Below are 16,897 nucleotides of genomic sequence, written 5' to 3'. Positions count from 1 at the left end.
CCCGGAGCACTATATACTTAGTGCATTCGGTCAAGCATGGAGGGACTCCCCAGAGGAAATGCGGGAGAGCCTCGCATGCCTCGGGGTTGAAGTAATCACTTCGGGGATATCCCTCCCGGAGGCATGCGGGGTGGAGGAGGAGACGGATGTTGACGGATATTGATGATATTTTCCATATTTTCATAAATATACTTCGTCGTTTTCGGTAGTGGAAAATTGTTTACGATATCCCCATTGATTTATGTTTTCTTTTTAAGAACGCTGACATCAGAAGAACGGAGGAAGTGGGAATTTCGCCTCCGTCAGCTCTCCTCGAGACGGAAGTAAAAATATTCCGGATGTGAGTCAATGAGTTCTTTACACTTTTTATAGTATACAGGACATTTCTCATATCCCATGAAGCTTTTTACTGTACGCCCTGTAACGCTACGTTTTCCTTTTCAGAACTCTAAAGCTGCGGAGGAGAGAGCGTTGCCTGCGGTGAGGTGAGTACTTGGATGAAAAATAAAAATAAATGAGAGGTTTTTGTATATGGATAGAGTTTGCATTCCAGTTCATTCTCTGTCTTACTTCAAATGTCTTACTTCATTCTTCATTCATATCATAGGACAGAGTCGAGGTTTACCAGCAGGAGGCATATGTCGGAGAATCTGTCAGTTAATGCTATAATTATATTTGATACCTAGAATAGAAAAATACTAATTGCATATCATGGAAAACATGCAAATTCAACTTTTCACTTTCCCGAACCAACATAAGCATAAATGTGACTTTGGGTTTCTTTATCCTCTGTTAGGGATACATAAATGACTTGAACATTTTTCTTGCATCTGAGAATTTGAGTCTTCCCGCGACGCCAGATATTTTTCAGGCACCTCCGACACTGCGAGGTAGGTAAAGGATAAACTGTTTCCAAATATGATATTGAAAGTTTGAGTGCTAATTTTAGCGAAATTCTTACCTAGATTTTTCTTAATTTCAGGGGAGGACATTTCCCAGATTATTCTTCACTCTGGAAGTAGCCTGTGGCACATTCGAAAGGGCGAGTGGCAAGCCATGGGCGACTTAAGAATACCTTATCATGAATTTGTATTGTAATTTTCATCTGATATTATTTGGTTATCTCAGGAAATGTTATGCTTCACTTTTTTAGGGCGCTGATATACCGAGGAAGAAGATATCCCCACCATCGCCATTACCTGTGAGGGTGAGTTAAAGACAGGTGTACAGCAGAAATCGAAGAGGAGAGTTGTGAACAAGTGCTTGGATTTTATTGAACTTCTTCATTTTTCATTTGAACAAACACAAGTTAAAAATGTCTTGTTTCTTTGTTTCTTTCAGGGGTAAGGATATGGATTCAGTTGAATTGGAGGAAACACCAGTTGTTTTGAATGGGGAGGTGGAGGCGCAATGCCCTGTTTACGTGAGTCAACCATTTGCTCTCACTTGATAATAAGACTAGAGGAATACTTATTTTAGTCCATGCTTATCACCCAAATTCTACCTTTTCCTTACACGGAAACATATTTCATCTCCGTTAATTTAATTTTCCCAATTTTAGGATGCTGAGACATCTGTGGAGGACAGGTCTCCACAATCACAACTGCCACGGGTGAGTACAGAACTTTGGCGAATAGCAGATTTAGATAAGAAAATTTTCATTTTGTTTCTTATCCCACCTCTTCATTTGTAAAAACATTAGTGCAAAATGTCTCCCTTTTGTTTCTTTCATGTCTAAGGAAACGGATTCCGTTCATTTGGAGGAAACACCGGTTGTTTTGAATGGGGAGGTGGACGGGCTATGCCCTATTTATGTGAGTCGACCATTTGTTCTCACTCAATATTAGACAAGATCGATACTTAATTTAGTCCATGCTAATCACCCAAATTCTACTGTTTCCTTACTCGGAAACATAGTTTATTCCCAGCAATTTAATGTTTACAATTTTAGGATGCTGAGACGTCTGCGGAGGACGGGGCCCCACGATCACAACTGCCACGGGTGAGTTCATAACTTCAGTGAATAGCAGATTAGGAAAGAAGTTTTTTATTATGTTCCCAGGTTTTACCCCACTTCTTTGTTTTATCTTTGTGCATACATTTGTTGATAATGTCTCAGTTTGTTGGCATAATTTGAATAACATGTTGAGTTTTCTTCCATGGCTTGGTGCATACTCAAGCTCTTAGTTCAAGGCAGTAGGGCCTTCTACTCTTTATAAGTTCAGTTGGTTCTAATATTATTTATTTCTTATCTAGTGCTCCGAGATGTGTGGTCACAAGGAAAAGCAGAGGTGTTGCGTCAGATAGAAGATGGTGGAATGTAGTCAGCTTTGAAGGATCCTGGTCAGCCTGATAGGATGGAGACCGTCAGAGGTGTAGCTTCCTGTGTCTGCAACCAGACCTGAAATATGGGTAAGTTTGTCTGCCATTTCACATCGAGTAATAAAATATATTGTGTAGCCACTACCAGCCATGGGATGAACTTGGGAGTTTTGAATCCTTACATTCAAAGGTGACTTATTGCTTTGTAAAAATTATCAGACCACCATGAGGTGTCTTTCTTCATAATAAGGTGTTGCAAAAGTGGTATTTTAAGTGTTGTTGATGGATGCATATGGAAGTGGCACTTTTTAACGAAATGTATATGAAGTCAGTGTTACTAGAAAATTGGCACTTCTTTAAAATCGAGTTTTGTAATTTCAAACCTTTTTCGCAAAGAATTGTGGCAGACTTTCAGGACAAGAATGGGTCTTTTATTAGACATTCCAAAAGCGGGTAGCGGTACCACAAATGGTGGAAATACAAGCAAGACGTTTCTTCTGAAATCCAAAGCTATCGGCGGAAATTTGTGGTGCGTAAAAGAATCAATTACTTGTGTGTTTGTGTTTCATTATCTTTAACCCTTTCACTGCTATGAACGTATCTAGTATGTTGGCACGGCAGACTGCTGTGAACGTACTCTTCCTATCATGCACTTTCGATCAAGTACACCCATGTCTCGTATAGCGCAATTTTGATTAGCGCAATTTCTATATAGCGCAAATTTGTTCCTTGGGGAAAAATTGCAACGCAGTGTAGCCTAATCACAAATCTTAAACGCTCTCGTGATAAAACGTGAACTTGCGCTAAGTGCACACGAATTTTCTATCATTTTACGCATATTAATATTATTGCTTGCCTCAAATCTTCTTTTTTGTTTATATATTAATCGAAATCCATTGCTGTGCAATGGCCAAAAGTATTACTCGTCATTGGGTCCAGAAAGCTGGCCTACCGAAGTAATTTATCTCGTCTCCTTAACAGAATGAGTTAATTTAGATCATTAATTAAGCGTGGGGCTAGTGGAAATGAGTTTTTTTTTCAGCGATACGGTTTGTGACATTTTTTGCCGTCATAGGTTATTGGGCGATTGACTTCCAGGTAGAGGGTCTACGCTAAAGCCTTCAAGGTCATCGGTATTCACGGGGGAGAAGTAGAGCGGTGGCCGAGTTGCGCATGAATAGCATCGACATATAATAGGGTCCCCTATAGAGTCTCAAACACAATAGCTTCGTTCCCTCCCCGCAGTCGTAGGCCCTCTGCGTCTCAAGAATACAGTTCAGCAGTAGAAGGTGATTTCGATAGAGCCATGCAGAGTAAAAACCAAGAGAAAATGGCAAAAAATAGGAATCTTATCTACCTGGGAAGGAAAACCTGGGTTAGGTTTCAAGGCATTTAAAGACTGTTTCACGTAGCTGCTAATGACTCGAAGGACTTCAAATTAAAATGATATATCATTCATAAACTTCACTAGCTATGAAATGGCATTCAAAGTAGCATTTGCCTGTCCCTTCGATGAGCGACAAAAGGGCCTGGGTGACACAATAGTTGTTTTTAGACTGGTTTGAAAAATCGTCAACTGCCGGCAATGCATTACGAACCCCTGAGATGGCAGATGTTAGCCCACCCGCACGACAGGAGGGAATTTCAAAAGCACGTAAGAAATTTTTTTAACGTGAATAAAAGTCTTCAAATGCGTGCATACTATCTTTAAAGATGTTTTAAACTATAAGCATTTATATAAATAATGTTTTCTAAGGCTATTTATGGGAATATGTATGTTTTAGAGGAAATTCAATACCCAAGACCTATGCTACCAGGACCGCATCCCTATCTTCCCAATGTTAAAACGCTCTCGTATAACGCAAATTCGTATAGCGCAAAGACCCCAAGGAACGCATCCCTTGCGCTACACGAGACATGGGTGTAATCCGAAAGGTTGCTCATCCGGGACCCTTTCTTCGACGAGCTCACCCTTGCTGGGCCTTATCTTCATCCCTCTAAGCCGGTGGCCTCCTCCCCTAAAGTTGACCGCTCTGACAGCAATTTGAAAATCAATCAATCCATCCCATCATCAAGAAATGATAGTTTTCATTGCATTCCTGCTTTTAAAGCAATCTTGTTCGTCTTTGAACCATGTTTCTGCGATAAGGATAACGATTTTGTTAACTTTGCTAAAGTGGCCATTTTCTGGGTTATGGCTCGAAGTAGTTTCTAAGTCATTGATTGTACTTGTATGAATATAATAAGCAGCTAACATGCAGCACTTTTAATATTAAAATTAGAGAAATTTTTGTCTCCACCATTTATTTTTAGAGAAGCCCCTGATTGTTCTAAAAAAGAGCATATTCCATTTTTATTGAAATACACATCAATACAAATATATTTTTGATGCTAATGTTTTGAAAAAAATTTCAAATTTAGTAGAAATGGCTAGATTTTTCAGTGGGGTTTTATAACTTGTGGCCGGCACTCAACGTGTTAAAAGCAATGAGTAAATGAGAGTAGTTAAATGACTTACAAAATGAGCTCTAGATTACTGTCGTACCGGTTAGTTCATTGAAAATATCTTACGTTTCAATTTCCCGGCTCCTCAACTGCGCACAGCTAAATCATCATTTCTGGAGAAGAAATAAGCAACCATTAAATTATTTATGCAGTCAATTTTCGAAATATGTATATTTGTTCATTTCTCAGGAAATATACACTAAGAATTGAATTATTTGTCTTTTGAGTAGCGTTTACAACTTTTAAACGAAACATGACAAATATTAACTTATATTTCGAGTTATGTATGAACATTAACATCGAAATTGTTGCTGCGTTAAATGTGTTAATAATGGCCTTAAAACTTCGTTTAAAATTTGACAATGCTCAGCTAAAAATGAGGACTACAATTCAAAGTCTGCAATGTACGTCCAAGCAACTATTATCCATTTGCTAAATACATATAAGCGCAATACATAAGTTGACTGCGAACCAATGCCGCAAGTATGGTCGTAAACCCGGAAAGGAGGGAGCAGAACTACTCTCGGAGTCCGAGATAATGAGATAATGCAAAGTCCCTGTGTCCCTCGAAAAAGGTTCTGCGAGAGCCTTCTTAACGAATGTCCTCCAAAAATGCTCCGTACCACGAGAAAGAAGTCTCTTGGGGCTCAGTACAGAAGTCATGCTAAGACGAAAACTCCGCCGTATCCAAAGGGTTAAACCATTTCCCACTGCCGAAAACAGTACATTTATGAAATTATGAAGAAATATCATGAATCCAAGGAGGACGACTCGTCACTTGTGTTTCATTACCTCTTTCCTCACCAACTCTGCATGCCTCCTCGAGGGTCGACCCTGAAGGGATAACTTCTATCCCGAGGCATGAGAGGCTACGGGACATGTCCCCAGGGGAGTCCTTCCATGAGGATCCAAATATTTTCAGAATAAAGTGCTCTAGGTAGGGATGCACTCCCTTCCCACACAAGAAGGTCACAGCCTTGCAGTCACAAGAAGGTCACACCTCTCCACGGCCTCCCTTCCACGTTTAGCAAACGCATCAGGATGAACGCGCTGCACGTGGCGGGCCATTTGTGTCTTGTACCTCTTCCACAGATAGGGCAGGGCTTTGGTGAGCCTCTGTTATGGTCGTTACTGTTTGTTATTGCCTTGGAGCGAATCTGCTTACTTGCACTCTGACGTCACAGGATGTTTTTGTAGCACAAAAGAATTAAGTGTTTTTTGCAGACTTTGAAGCTCTGTAGTAACAAGAATATTGATAATTATATAGTCATATTTTGCAAACCTTAATAACTTCAACTTACATATCCATTCATGCAAAAAATAGCCACTTTTTCAACAGCCAATTAGGATGAAAGACACCTCTTATGGATGATATCTTTGGAAGACTTTTAATATCTAAGCCACACATTGTAATTATTGCAGCAGCTCTTAGAATATGAACTTATGGTCAGTTGAAATAATAAATATTTACTTCAGAACTACATCAACGCCTGGGAGAATATATTTGCCTTTATCAGGACTTGTTTTCTTCATTTTTTTTTCATTTTTACATTCTGGTTTTTGAAACAATTTCAAGTGGCAGATAAATAGCCTATGAGTTGAGGTGAAAATCTGCTTATTTTAAGTGATTTACAGGGTGACATTGAGTAAGATAGGGTGATATCGGATGACAATTGTTTTAAAATTCGTTTTTGTAGTACATGTAAGTGACTTTTATTGAAATTGAAACATTTCTCTCTTCAATGCCCTTTGTATCGGTCAATTTATTTCATCTAGTGTGATTAATCAAATAATAGGGAAGTGCACTAGTGTTTCAAATGCACCAAACACATTTTTAAAATTAGAGTTCAGAATAACATAATGTCGTAAAACCACAGTTTAAATCCTAATAGTGAATAGTTGATTCGAGATGACCGTCTGAAATATGGAAAAATTCAAAGGCCGCGAAAACGGGTGTCCATGTTGAATATTGGCCGTGACGTCACAAGGCAGTAGCAGAAGGCAGCTTCTACACCGTTTAGTTCTACCACTATTATTGCATAGAAAAATTACAGAATTTGAGGGTATCCGTTTTTTGCTGTCATAAAATATCTTCAGATTATATATGTGGCTGCTTCTCTTTTGAGTAAACGACTTCATCATTGCGTAATATATTAATATTCATTTACGTATCAACTTCAACTTTGGAAAGAGTAGTACGAATAGCACATTGAATCTTTAATAAATGCATGATGGCATTTATTTTTCGCTGGGTATATTTTGGCACAATGCCGTTTATCATGCCAAAACTTTTTTTGTAAGAACCGAGTCAAACTAATAAACCTATTTCAGACTTTTACTGCAAGACTTATTCGTTGCGTATGTATTCACGCCGGCCGGAACGTTCGCCCTTCGCTACTAGAATCATGGGATGTTAGCCTTATTTCCGAGCTGGCTGGTTGTTGCAATGGTTCGCTGTCCAGGATGGGTTCAAGAAAAGGTAATCTTGGTTGGGAGAAGGAAAATTCCAACGATTTATAAATGGTATACCAAACTTTGATGTATTTGTGGTTACTGAATTTTTGAATAAGGAGGACAGGTTCAACGCTCCATAGAAATGCGAGACGTTAAGGCTAACAAGGGGAGACCGCGTACCTTGCTGCATCTTTTTCAATTAGGGCGTTAGTTAGTCTGTAATTAATTAATTTTCATGCGTTACTTTTTACAAGTTATATATATAAATCCAAAATATCCACCATCCACCAATGGGTTGGTTGGGGTAGTGGTAGAGTGCACGAGTCGAAGGAAAGATGTGACCCGAATGACAGTGGTTCAAGCCTACGTCATGGCATTATTTTTTGTTGCCTTCATTGTGATCATACGGCGTCTAGTTTATCATTAATTATAATTGCAGCTATCATTGACATGAGACAATTTTTTTATCGTCATTATGGCGTTTAGGTATTTTAGCAGTGTCATTATAAACGCCGAGATACGATGACTACAAGGGTTGGTGTGCGCTAAAATGTTAATTTTTTCTTTGCTTATACTGACCAACTTCCACATTAAAAATGAAAACCACTCTTGCAAGAGCACATACCATTAAAGGCTCGCGGCAAGCAACAATATGCGTACAGGCATAATTAATAAGAACACAAAGTGAATATAAAATGCCATGTATCTCGAACACTTGTAATTCACATTACTCCAAAGGGAGTTTACTTACTCAGTACATACCTCAGTACCTTGTACTCAGTACCTACCAGTTTACCTCAGTAGCTGTGCTAAAAGAACCATTCTGAAATATAATTTCAACTAACAAATAGGATGAAATAAAAGTTGATAACCCTGGACCGGGCGCGCTGGCGTATAAAATACGTCAATCTTTGAAAACCAAGGATTTCGACATTGTACGTACATTCTGGGCTATAATGGTCTTGTGTATTCTTACAATGTACTTTGACTGCCTATATTGCGAGTTTTCAAAGTCCGAGGTATTGTAGCTAATTTTTAGATCAGCAAGATGACCCCGTCACCAGTGGAATACAAATTACGCCGCACGACCTGCCATGTACCTTTATATCTGTATCACCTATAAATGTACTAATTTCAACAAATAAAGATTAACTTTAACAAAAATCGTTTGTTATCATATATGCACATATCATGGGCAAAGTACGCATTTTGCCCGGTCGTGTAAAAAAACAGTCGCGCCATAATTCTTTAACCAAACTACTTTCAGTTTATAAATTACGTAGGTCTACGCGGAAGATGCGATATTTTGACTCAACACACTTTCTGATGTGACTGAGGTACCTATTAAGTAAATTATTATAATATAAATAATAAATATCAATTTGATCTTACAATACCTTCAAATGATCTTCAAAACAGAATATCATCGATAGGTAAGAGTCAGGAGCAGCCTTGAACCATTTATTCCGTATAGCTTGTGCTTAAGGCACGGGAATGAATATCTTCTCCAGGCTTTTGTTTCGACGTCGAGATGAAATTTGGAACAAAAAATCATTTATAATTCTATTTTGAATTCATGCTTTCGGTACTAGACGACATTTTTAGGAAGCAAACTCCACCGATTCCCGGAAACTCTCGCGGCGCTAAAGAAGGCGACGGAATACAGCGATACTCCACTGGTGACTACTGCCTTGTGACGTCACATCTCAATCAAGATGGAGGCACTGTGTTTCAGCGCAACATGAAATTTTCCGACTTTCAAAACGTTTTAAAGTGCATACCCCAGATGCAGAAAATAAAAGTGACTATACTAATGTTTCTTTTTTAGGCTAAACTTTCAAATTCAGCAATAAAAAAAAATTAGTGCACTTCCCTATTGGATGCCAAAAATGAATAAGTGTGAGTATTTTTTCTGATTTCGGCATCTCGCTGGCTATGATGATGGTCGTGGATTCGAATCTTGTCAATTTCATGTCGTTAGTTCCTAAAGTGAAACTGTTTTCAGTTCTTCATTAACAACAACTTACTGCCTATTGCAATGACAGCCATACTATAGGTTTTTCTTAAAATTGTTTGAATAATAGCTCAAATATTTTTGAAATAATGGGATAGCATAAAAAAATTGTCGAAATGGGATTCAAGTGATTGAAATCTGCTACCAAATTTCATTTTTGAAATTACGACATTATAATTTTTTTCCAGCTTCCTTCGATTTGGGACCACTGTGCGTCATTGACATCCCAATAACCAAGTACTAAGCCTTCTCTAAGCAGTGGCAATTCCTCCTTTACTCCAATCCCAAATGCCGGCTATGGTAGGGTCCCTCTTCACTTGGTTTATTTAACAGTAGCCAATCACTTCCCGTGTTGGAACCCCAGCCCAATAGGATTTCCCCTCTCATTATTCGCTAACGCCCCAAACTGAACCACTTCACATTATCACCTTACCGCTGCACAATTTTTTCCATTTCTTTAAATAAAAGATGTAAATTGTTCACTACAATTGGCAACAACAATGGAAGTATTGGATGGATACACAAGTAGCCATCAATCATATATTCTATATTGTAGATTTTCTTAAAATTGTTTAAATAGTCCGTACGCAGGTTTCCGCGGTGATTACTTGAGTTCAGCATTCTTTCGGGCTGCATCCGCGTCCGTTGTCGAAGAACCACAACAGTTTCGCCAGCTCTCCTGCCAGCGTCCTCAGGTGAAGGATCTTCAGCGTCCTTCACCTGAGGATGCTGGCAGGAGAGCTGGCGAAACTGTTGTGGTTCTTCGACAACGGACGCGGATGCAGCCCGAAAGAATGCTGAACTTGTTTAAATAGTAGCTGGTGGAAAAATTCTAAAATGAAGGGATTGCATCAAAATATCACCATTTCCAACAGTGTGTGGCAGTATAACTCATTAGCATGCATAACGTTTTTTCAATCTTGTGGTGAGCTATAGTGCTCGCAGAGTTTCTGTGCACTAGAGAGTTTCCCCAAGCCCATTTGGCCATGGTAGAGGAACCCGGATTGGCTGCCGGCGTCCAATCCCGTTAACCGGTTCTTGACTCAATGCGCGCCCGGTATGAACCTTCTAAAGAGGCGACCTGAAAGAATCGCCGAGGGCGAACGTAATGCCTCGCCGACGCGCCGGTCTTTAACATAGAAATTCTGTTTATGATACACTACAATAGATATCGGGTCTAAACTTAAAGTGATTCCACTATTCATCGTTGGGGGTTGAGAATATTATTCTCATCGGCTATCTCCATGACTACGCAAAAAATTATGCAGAACATAAAATTCTTCACCAACCAGTTAAAAAAATCGATTTTAATCAGGTATGGGGTAATCGTCTCTGCGGTTATAAATGAGAACTTTCTCATTTCCAAACCCTATGAATCTCTAAAACGGATGTAGAAATTCATAATACCAAAATGAACTTATTCCAATGAATTCCAAATTATACGGAATATTTTCATTTCTTTACATTTTCCTTTCATTATTTGTTTTTACCTGAAGTCCATTGGTTATAAAATTTCAACACTGATTCGAACCTATGAATTCCACTACTTGATCGTCTGATGTTTGGGTTTTCGGGGAAAACCCTTGAAAAAGAAAATTCTTCCGTGGTGATTTTTCGCAGCCATGGTACCACCAACCAAAAGGAGCGACCTTGTTTCATGGTCGCATGAAGCTCCAGCGCTTCAAATTCTGGGAAAAACTCATTAGCAAGTATTTCCAAGTGCCGTTGGCATGAACCCTTGAGATATTCACGTACGACCATGAAAGAAAGGATACGGGGCGCTCCGCGGGGGCGCTACAACATGAAGATAATCTGCGCTGACCCTAGTTTTCAGAAATCTGTCCGCTTCGGTGGTCCTTTCTTTATTCAATAGATTTACGGGATTCTAAGAAATTTTTAATAATCTTACTGGGCCTTCGAACGTCGAACTGTGGCTAAACCACTGCAGGTGTCAGTCCATCGAAACCCTCCGAGCAAATCTCAACTTCAGTGGCCTGTGTAATTCTCTTGTGTTACCATGCCTAAGGAATTTTCCGGAGAGCTAAGGGAACGCGTTATGTGCGTTTACAAATTCTTTTGCAAGGAAATTGTGGCAACTCGTCCTGATACTCTCTGTGATAATTCTGTCGTGGATTGGGCAAGACTGTGTTTGGATGAAGTGTCGGGTAGCGAGCATTATGAATCCCTTGGAATACATTTATATCCACTCGCAACATCTCCAACAGCATCAACTCATAGTGAAAATGACCAGAACGTCCCCAACCGTGGAAAGGTGCATCGGAGTAAATTCGCTGCTTTCAACGTTGGATGTTCTCGCAATGAGAACGGCGAAGCTGTGAAAAAGACAGCCACGGCATGTAGCGTGTCCACCCGCTACGTTTATTCGCTCCTCAAGAACATCGGGAAAGAAACAGAGAGGAAGAAGAGAGGGCCATATCCGAATCGGAGTAAAATTGACGGATTCGATGAGGATTTAGTACGTCAAATATTTCTCAATATGTACCATAAAGGTATATATCCAACAGTGGAAAGGGTGAGAATTGCTTTCCAAGAAGCTGCAGGATATCGTGGTTCATATTCTTCTTTTAGAAAAATATTCAACAACCTGGGGTTTAGATATGTGCTGGGAAATGATGGCAGAAGAATATTGATGGAACGCAGTGACATCAAGGAGTGCAGGATGAAATTTCTGAAAATCATGCACTCTCACCGAGTAAACTCACTTTACGAACAGATTGTGTACTTGGACGAAACTTGGGTCAACCAAAATTACTGCCAGCGTCATATTTGGGTGAATTTCCAGGGAGAAGGAGGTATGCGTGTGCCTACAGGGAAGGGTGGGCGATTAATCGTAGCACATGCAGGATCTAGTGTGGTGGGCTTTATCGAAGGTATGGGATTAGTTTTTAGATCAGGTAGTAGAGATCCGCTTTCCGACTACCACAAAGACATGAATGCGGATTGTTTTACTTGGTGGTTTGAAGAACTGTTGAGGAGGTTGGACCGGCCGTCAATTATAGTGATGGATAATGCGAGTTATCATTCCAAAATCTCCAATAAAATTCCCAACACAGCGTACCGGAAAACACAAATTCAATCCTGGCTGCGACAGCAAATCGTACTGTTAAGTGATAGTAACACAGTGAAGGAACTACTCGATAAGGTAAAAGACTACATGGTGAAAAATAAAATCACTTCATCCTATCAGTTGGACAATTTAGCCCTTTCAATGGGCCATTTAGTGGTGCGCCTTCCTCCCTACCACTGTAAATACAATCCGATAGAGTTAATTTGGGCGTAAGTGAAGAGGATTGGAAGTGAGGGCGCGTGTGGTGGTATAATTTGTCAGCATGAGTGACGGCATCGCGAGAATGCAACGCAAACTTTGCAATTTCTCTTCTCCGTATGTGTTCCTTTTTTTGCTTCTCCATGAGATACGTAAAATTCTTTTTGGATCACCTTTCAACTTTTTTATTTTTTATTTTTAGAAGTGGGGGAAGCGGTGGAGGATAAAGGGGGGGGCTAGGTTGCATGCAAACGTCATTCGTGTCTTGACAACACAAACAATGCAAAGGAAAGCATTTAGTGAACTTTCGCAAACCCTGCTGCTCTCCGAGGCATAATGACATTGTATGGTCAATGTGTATTTAAATGTCTTATAAATGTAAAAATGAACCTGGACAGCCATAAAACTGGTCGTGACGTTCACCATCATAACACTACGCTAAAAAATAATCTCATTCAGCCTCAATGTAGGCTGTCAACAACAAGCAAATCTTTTGACCATATATAACTGTGCCTTTTCAACCACCTACCTCGAGAGGCCAGAGACTGTTCATTACCCAAGTTTAAGCGTTGTCTCCACCTGTGGATATTTAGCCAAGCTTTCTACTCTATGAATGCATTTCATGATTTGCATTTGCATTCATTCATTTCATCTAGTATATCATTGACTTTAACGAAGACTATTGCATTGTATTGTGTTTAACGTCGAATAAATCATTATTATTATTATTATAATTTCAGTAGCGGACCATGGAAGGGCCAGTGATGTTCGGACATCAGCTCTTGGGCGACTCCCATATGGTGCGCTTGGGTGCGCATTTGGGGTGGCGGTTGGAGGGAGGTAAGTACATACTCATACTATGATGAAATACCTTCTCCAATGATTTCTCCTCATATTCATCCCCTGTGATTTCTTACAACAGTTCGCCCTGCCCGCATCGGCTTGTGTGTATCGGGGCAGAAAGTCATCCAATTGAGGAGACTCGTGGATTACCACGTATATTTTGCGAGGCCTGTGATCGTCCTCATCGGGTCGAACGACCTCCGTAATGTAAGTGTTCCTATTTCCACTTTTCCGTGAAAGAGAGCGTCAGCGGACTCCAACTCCTCTCTCATGCAGAATAATGTATTATTTTTCCCCCTTCATCCAGGATTGCTTATATCGCACCTTGAGAGCCGACATACATCGCTTGATCATGAAGCTGCGGGTGCTCGCCCCTGGAGTAACCTTTCTTACTATACCTCCAGCGCCAGCTATGTGGAGTAATGTAATATACAGGAGGCACGTACTGGCGCCGGGACGGTGGCTACACCGGTACAACAGATGTAAGATATTACACAGTATTCGAATTCACGCATGCTGCCTGACGTTAACCGATTCTCTCATAACTGACTTCCTTTACAGGGGGATTCCGGGTCGTAGATATTACGACTCCTTTTCTTCTCTAGCACGGTGGGGTAGACGTAAGATTTTTTGAGAGGTTAGTATTTCATTCTCATATGCTTTTTCCAATGCCCACTTAAGGTTGTTTTCATTTCCTTTCCTTCTTCCGTACAGGTATATGGGTAAAGGTAATCGTCGCCGTCCCGACGGTGTCCACCTTAATCAGAGGGGGATGGAGGTGGTGATGGAATGCTTGCTTGCTTCTCTCATTACTGACTTCCCTTCCAGGGGGGGATTTAGACACACCTTTCCTTCTCCAGCACGGTGTGATGGATGGCAATATCGAGAGGTGAGTGTTCAATCCCATACATGCCGAAGGTTTGAAAAATGCAAATTTTAACCTGATTTTTACCTATTGTAGATAAAAGTACGTATGAGAACAATATGTGAAAGAAAAAAGACAATGTATCTTTTGTCAATTTTTAATTACGAGGTGTTCTAAAAATGGAATACTAGGTAAATCCACTACTATACGGAACTCAATGGTAACTGGCAAAACATTAGTTTCAGACAGTTATTAACTAACTCCATACCTTGGTTTGACAATGTTCTAACTAACATTTTTGCAAAATTTGGTGTTTTCACTCAAGATAGCTAAGTTTATGTTTCTCTATGTGTTGCACCGGTTTTTATTCCTCTATGTAAAATAATAACAGATTTAGAACAGTGACAAAGTTCCAACAGCAAGGAGGAAAAAATAATATTTGGTGTGAAAAGGTTCTAACTGCATTTTACTTATTTTATTACTCATATAAACTTGTATAAAAATAAAATGAATAACATATTTTCTTAAAGTAATAATTACTAGTGTATCTAGTGGATCACTAGTGTATGTGCCAACAATCAAAAATAAATTCCTAGTAATAATAGAAATAGAGCAGTTTAAAAATTTGACAAGGTTTTTCTCAAAACCAGCTGATGGTCAGTTAGAACCTTGTCAAACCAAGGTAGCGTACTATTAAGAGAGATATCCAGGTGAACACTTGACATGCAATTATAAATTGCATATTTTTACATTAAAAAGTGTTATTTTTGTGACATGGGACACAGCAAATTTGCTTTCCTTGCTTTCCTATCCTATGATTCAAGCTGTCATGATTTGAGTCAAGTTTAGGATTCATAGATGGTCTCCCTATCCCACCAGGCTCAGCAGTATTACCATATGTCTCTATATAGTGACAGACCACATGGCGACGGTATTCAAGAAGATCCATTGGCTTCACATCTTTTATTTTATGCAATTGCCAAGCATTTTGTAAAGCCAGCAGTAAAATAACGGAAGGCTAATGGAAGGAAGAGTATCATTTCTTTCCATGGATTAATTCTTGTTACTTGTCAATATTTTCATCAGCTCAGTCCACTCCTCCCATGTACACCCATGTCTCGTATAGCGTAAGGGATGCGTTCCTTGGGGTCTTTGCCCTATACAAATTTGCGTTATACAAGAGCATTTCAACATTGGGAAGATAGGGATGCGTTCCTGGTAGCATAGGTCTTGGGTATTGAATTTCCTCTAAAACATCTGTATTCCCATAAAAAGCCTTAGAAAATATTATTTATGTATAATTTTTATAGTTTAAAACATCTTTAAAGATAGTATGCACACATTCAAAGACTTTCATTCGCGTTTAAAGAAATTCTTACGTGCTTTTGAAATTCCCTCCTGTCCTGCGGGTGGACTAACATCTGCTGTCTCAGGGGATCGTAATGCGTTGCCGGCTGTTGACGATTTTTTAAAACAACTATTTTTTAACTCAGGCCCTTTTGTCGCTCATCGAAATAACAGGAAAATGCTACTTTGAATGCCATTTCATAGCTAGCGGAGTTTATGAATGATAAATCATTTTAATTTGAAGTCCTCCGAGTCATTTGCAGCTACGTGAAACAGTCTTTAAACGCCTTGAAACCTGACCCAGGTTTTCCTTCCCTGAAAATGAATTAACGAGATTGCATTCTTTTCCAAAATAAACCGTCTCGTTAACACAAAACACTAGTCGAGGGGGAAAGGAGTCACTCTCAATCACAGCTTGGAGTTCATCAGAAAATGTTGCGGTGACTGCGCTATCAACACTTGCAGATTCAACTGATATCGCAGCACTGAAATTACCTGCTTGCCGTTGAAATTCTGGAACCAACCGGAGCTTTCACTAAATTTCTCGGAACGATTACCACTCTTGTCTTTTTGTACTGATTCACTATGAACTTTCCATATGTGTAGACCGCTTGGTTGAAGTTGGCGGCTGAGGTCACTGATGTTTTAACTTCGTCTTTATTCAGAATAAGGCATCGTGCGTTTAAACTTCCGTGCAATATCGCTTTGACGCTCTCCATTTTCAAAGCAATTGACCTCTTTCTATTCCTCTTCTAGGTTTATAGTTTTTCATGATAAATTCTTGATTTTTCTACACGCATTCTTATTTTTTGCCATATTCTCTTGGTTTTTACTCTGTATGGCTCCATCTATATCACCTTCCACTGCTGAACTGTATTTCTGAGTCGCAGAAGGCCTACTTGCGGGGAGGGAATGAAGCCATTGTGTTTGAGACTCCATAGCGGACCCTTTTATGTGTTGATGCTATTCATGCGCCACTCGGACACCGCTCCATTTCTCCCCCGTGAATACCGATGACCTTTAGGCTTTAGCATAGACCCTCTACCTGGAAGTCAATCGCCCAATAACCTATGAGGGCAAACATACGTCTCAAACCATATTGCTGAAAAAAAATCCATTTCCACTAGCCCCATGCTTAATTAACGATCTAAATTACTTATTATCATTCTGTTAAGTAGACCAGATAAATAACTCTGGACCAAATGACGAGTAATACTTTTGTCCATTGCACAGCAATGGATTTTGATTAATATATATGAAA

General features: G+C 39.6%; 1 protein-coding gene and 1 long non-coding RNA gene across 3 annotated transcripts; both read left to right on the top strand.

Annotated features, from left to right (window-relative positions):
* The first annotated feature begins 735 nt into the window (after nt 1–735).
* Nucleotides 736–1,424, top strand: LOC124172600. Its single transcript, XR_006868205.1, has 3 exons — nt 736–890; nt 983–1,207; nt 1,342–1,424. It is a non-coding gene; the product is annotated as an uncharacterized LOC124172600 (long non-coding RNA).
* A 143-nt stretch (nt 1,425–1,567) lies between these two features.
* LOC124172339 lies at nt 1,568–14,292 on the top strand. 2 transcript variants are annotated; one of them, XR_006868131.1, is made up of 9 exons: nt 1,568–1,612; nt 1,740–1,814; nt 1,952–2,002; nt 2,257–2,412; nt 13,322–13,421; nt 13,504–13,631; nt 13,732–13,906; nt 13,986–14,061; nt 14,139–14,292. XR_006868131.1 is itself a non-coding variant. In XM_046551785.1 (6 exons), the coding sequence occupies exons 2-5, from the start codon at nt 13,331–13,333 to the stop codon at nt 14,027–14,029; spliced, it is 438 nt and encodes a 145-aa protein (XP_046407741.1). In that variant the 5' UTR covers nt 2,156–2,412; nt 13,322–13,330; the 3' UTR covers nt 14,030–14,061; nt 14,139–14,292. The 2 variants fall into 2 exon arrangements, 1 of the variants encoding a protein (XP_046407741.1); XM_046551785.1 differs by lacking the exons at nt 1,568–1,612; nt 1,740–1,814; nt 1,952–2,002 and having other exon boundaries at nt 2,156–2,412.
* Nucleotides 14,293–16,897: the final 2,605 nt, after the last annotated feature.

This window comes from Ischnura elegans, assembly GCF_921293095.1.
Source record: "Ischnura elegans chromosome 13 unlocalized genomic scaffold, ioIscEleg1.1 SUPER_13_unloc_1, whole genome shotgun sequence".
NCBI lineage: Eukaryota > Metazoa > Arthropoda > Insecta > Odonata > Coenagrionidae > Ischnura > Ischnura elegans.
The sequence above is the reverse complement of the archived record's forward strand: the minus strand, read 5'-3'. Positions and strand labels throughout refer to the sequence as shown.

Bases quoted from the DNA above. Each gene is read 5' to 3' on its own strand.
- LOC124172339 (XM_046551785.1), top strand. From the start codon at position 13,331: ATGGAAGGGCCAGTGATGTTCGGACATCAGCTCTTGGGCGACTCCCAT. The intron at 13,422-13,503 runs GTAAGTACATAC...TTCTTACAACAG, and splicing joins GGGGTGGCGGTTGGAGGGAG to TTCGCCCTGCCCGCATCGGC. The intron at 13,907-13,985 runs GTAAGATATTAC...CTTCCTTTACAG, and splicing joins GCTACACCGGTACAACAGAT to GGGGATTCCGGGTCGTAGAT.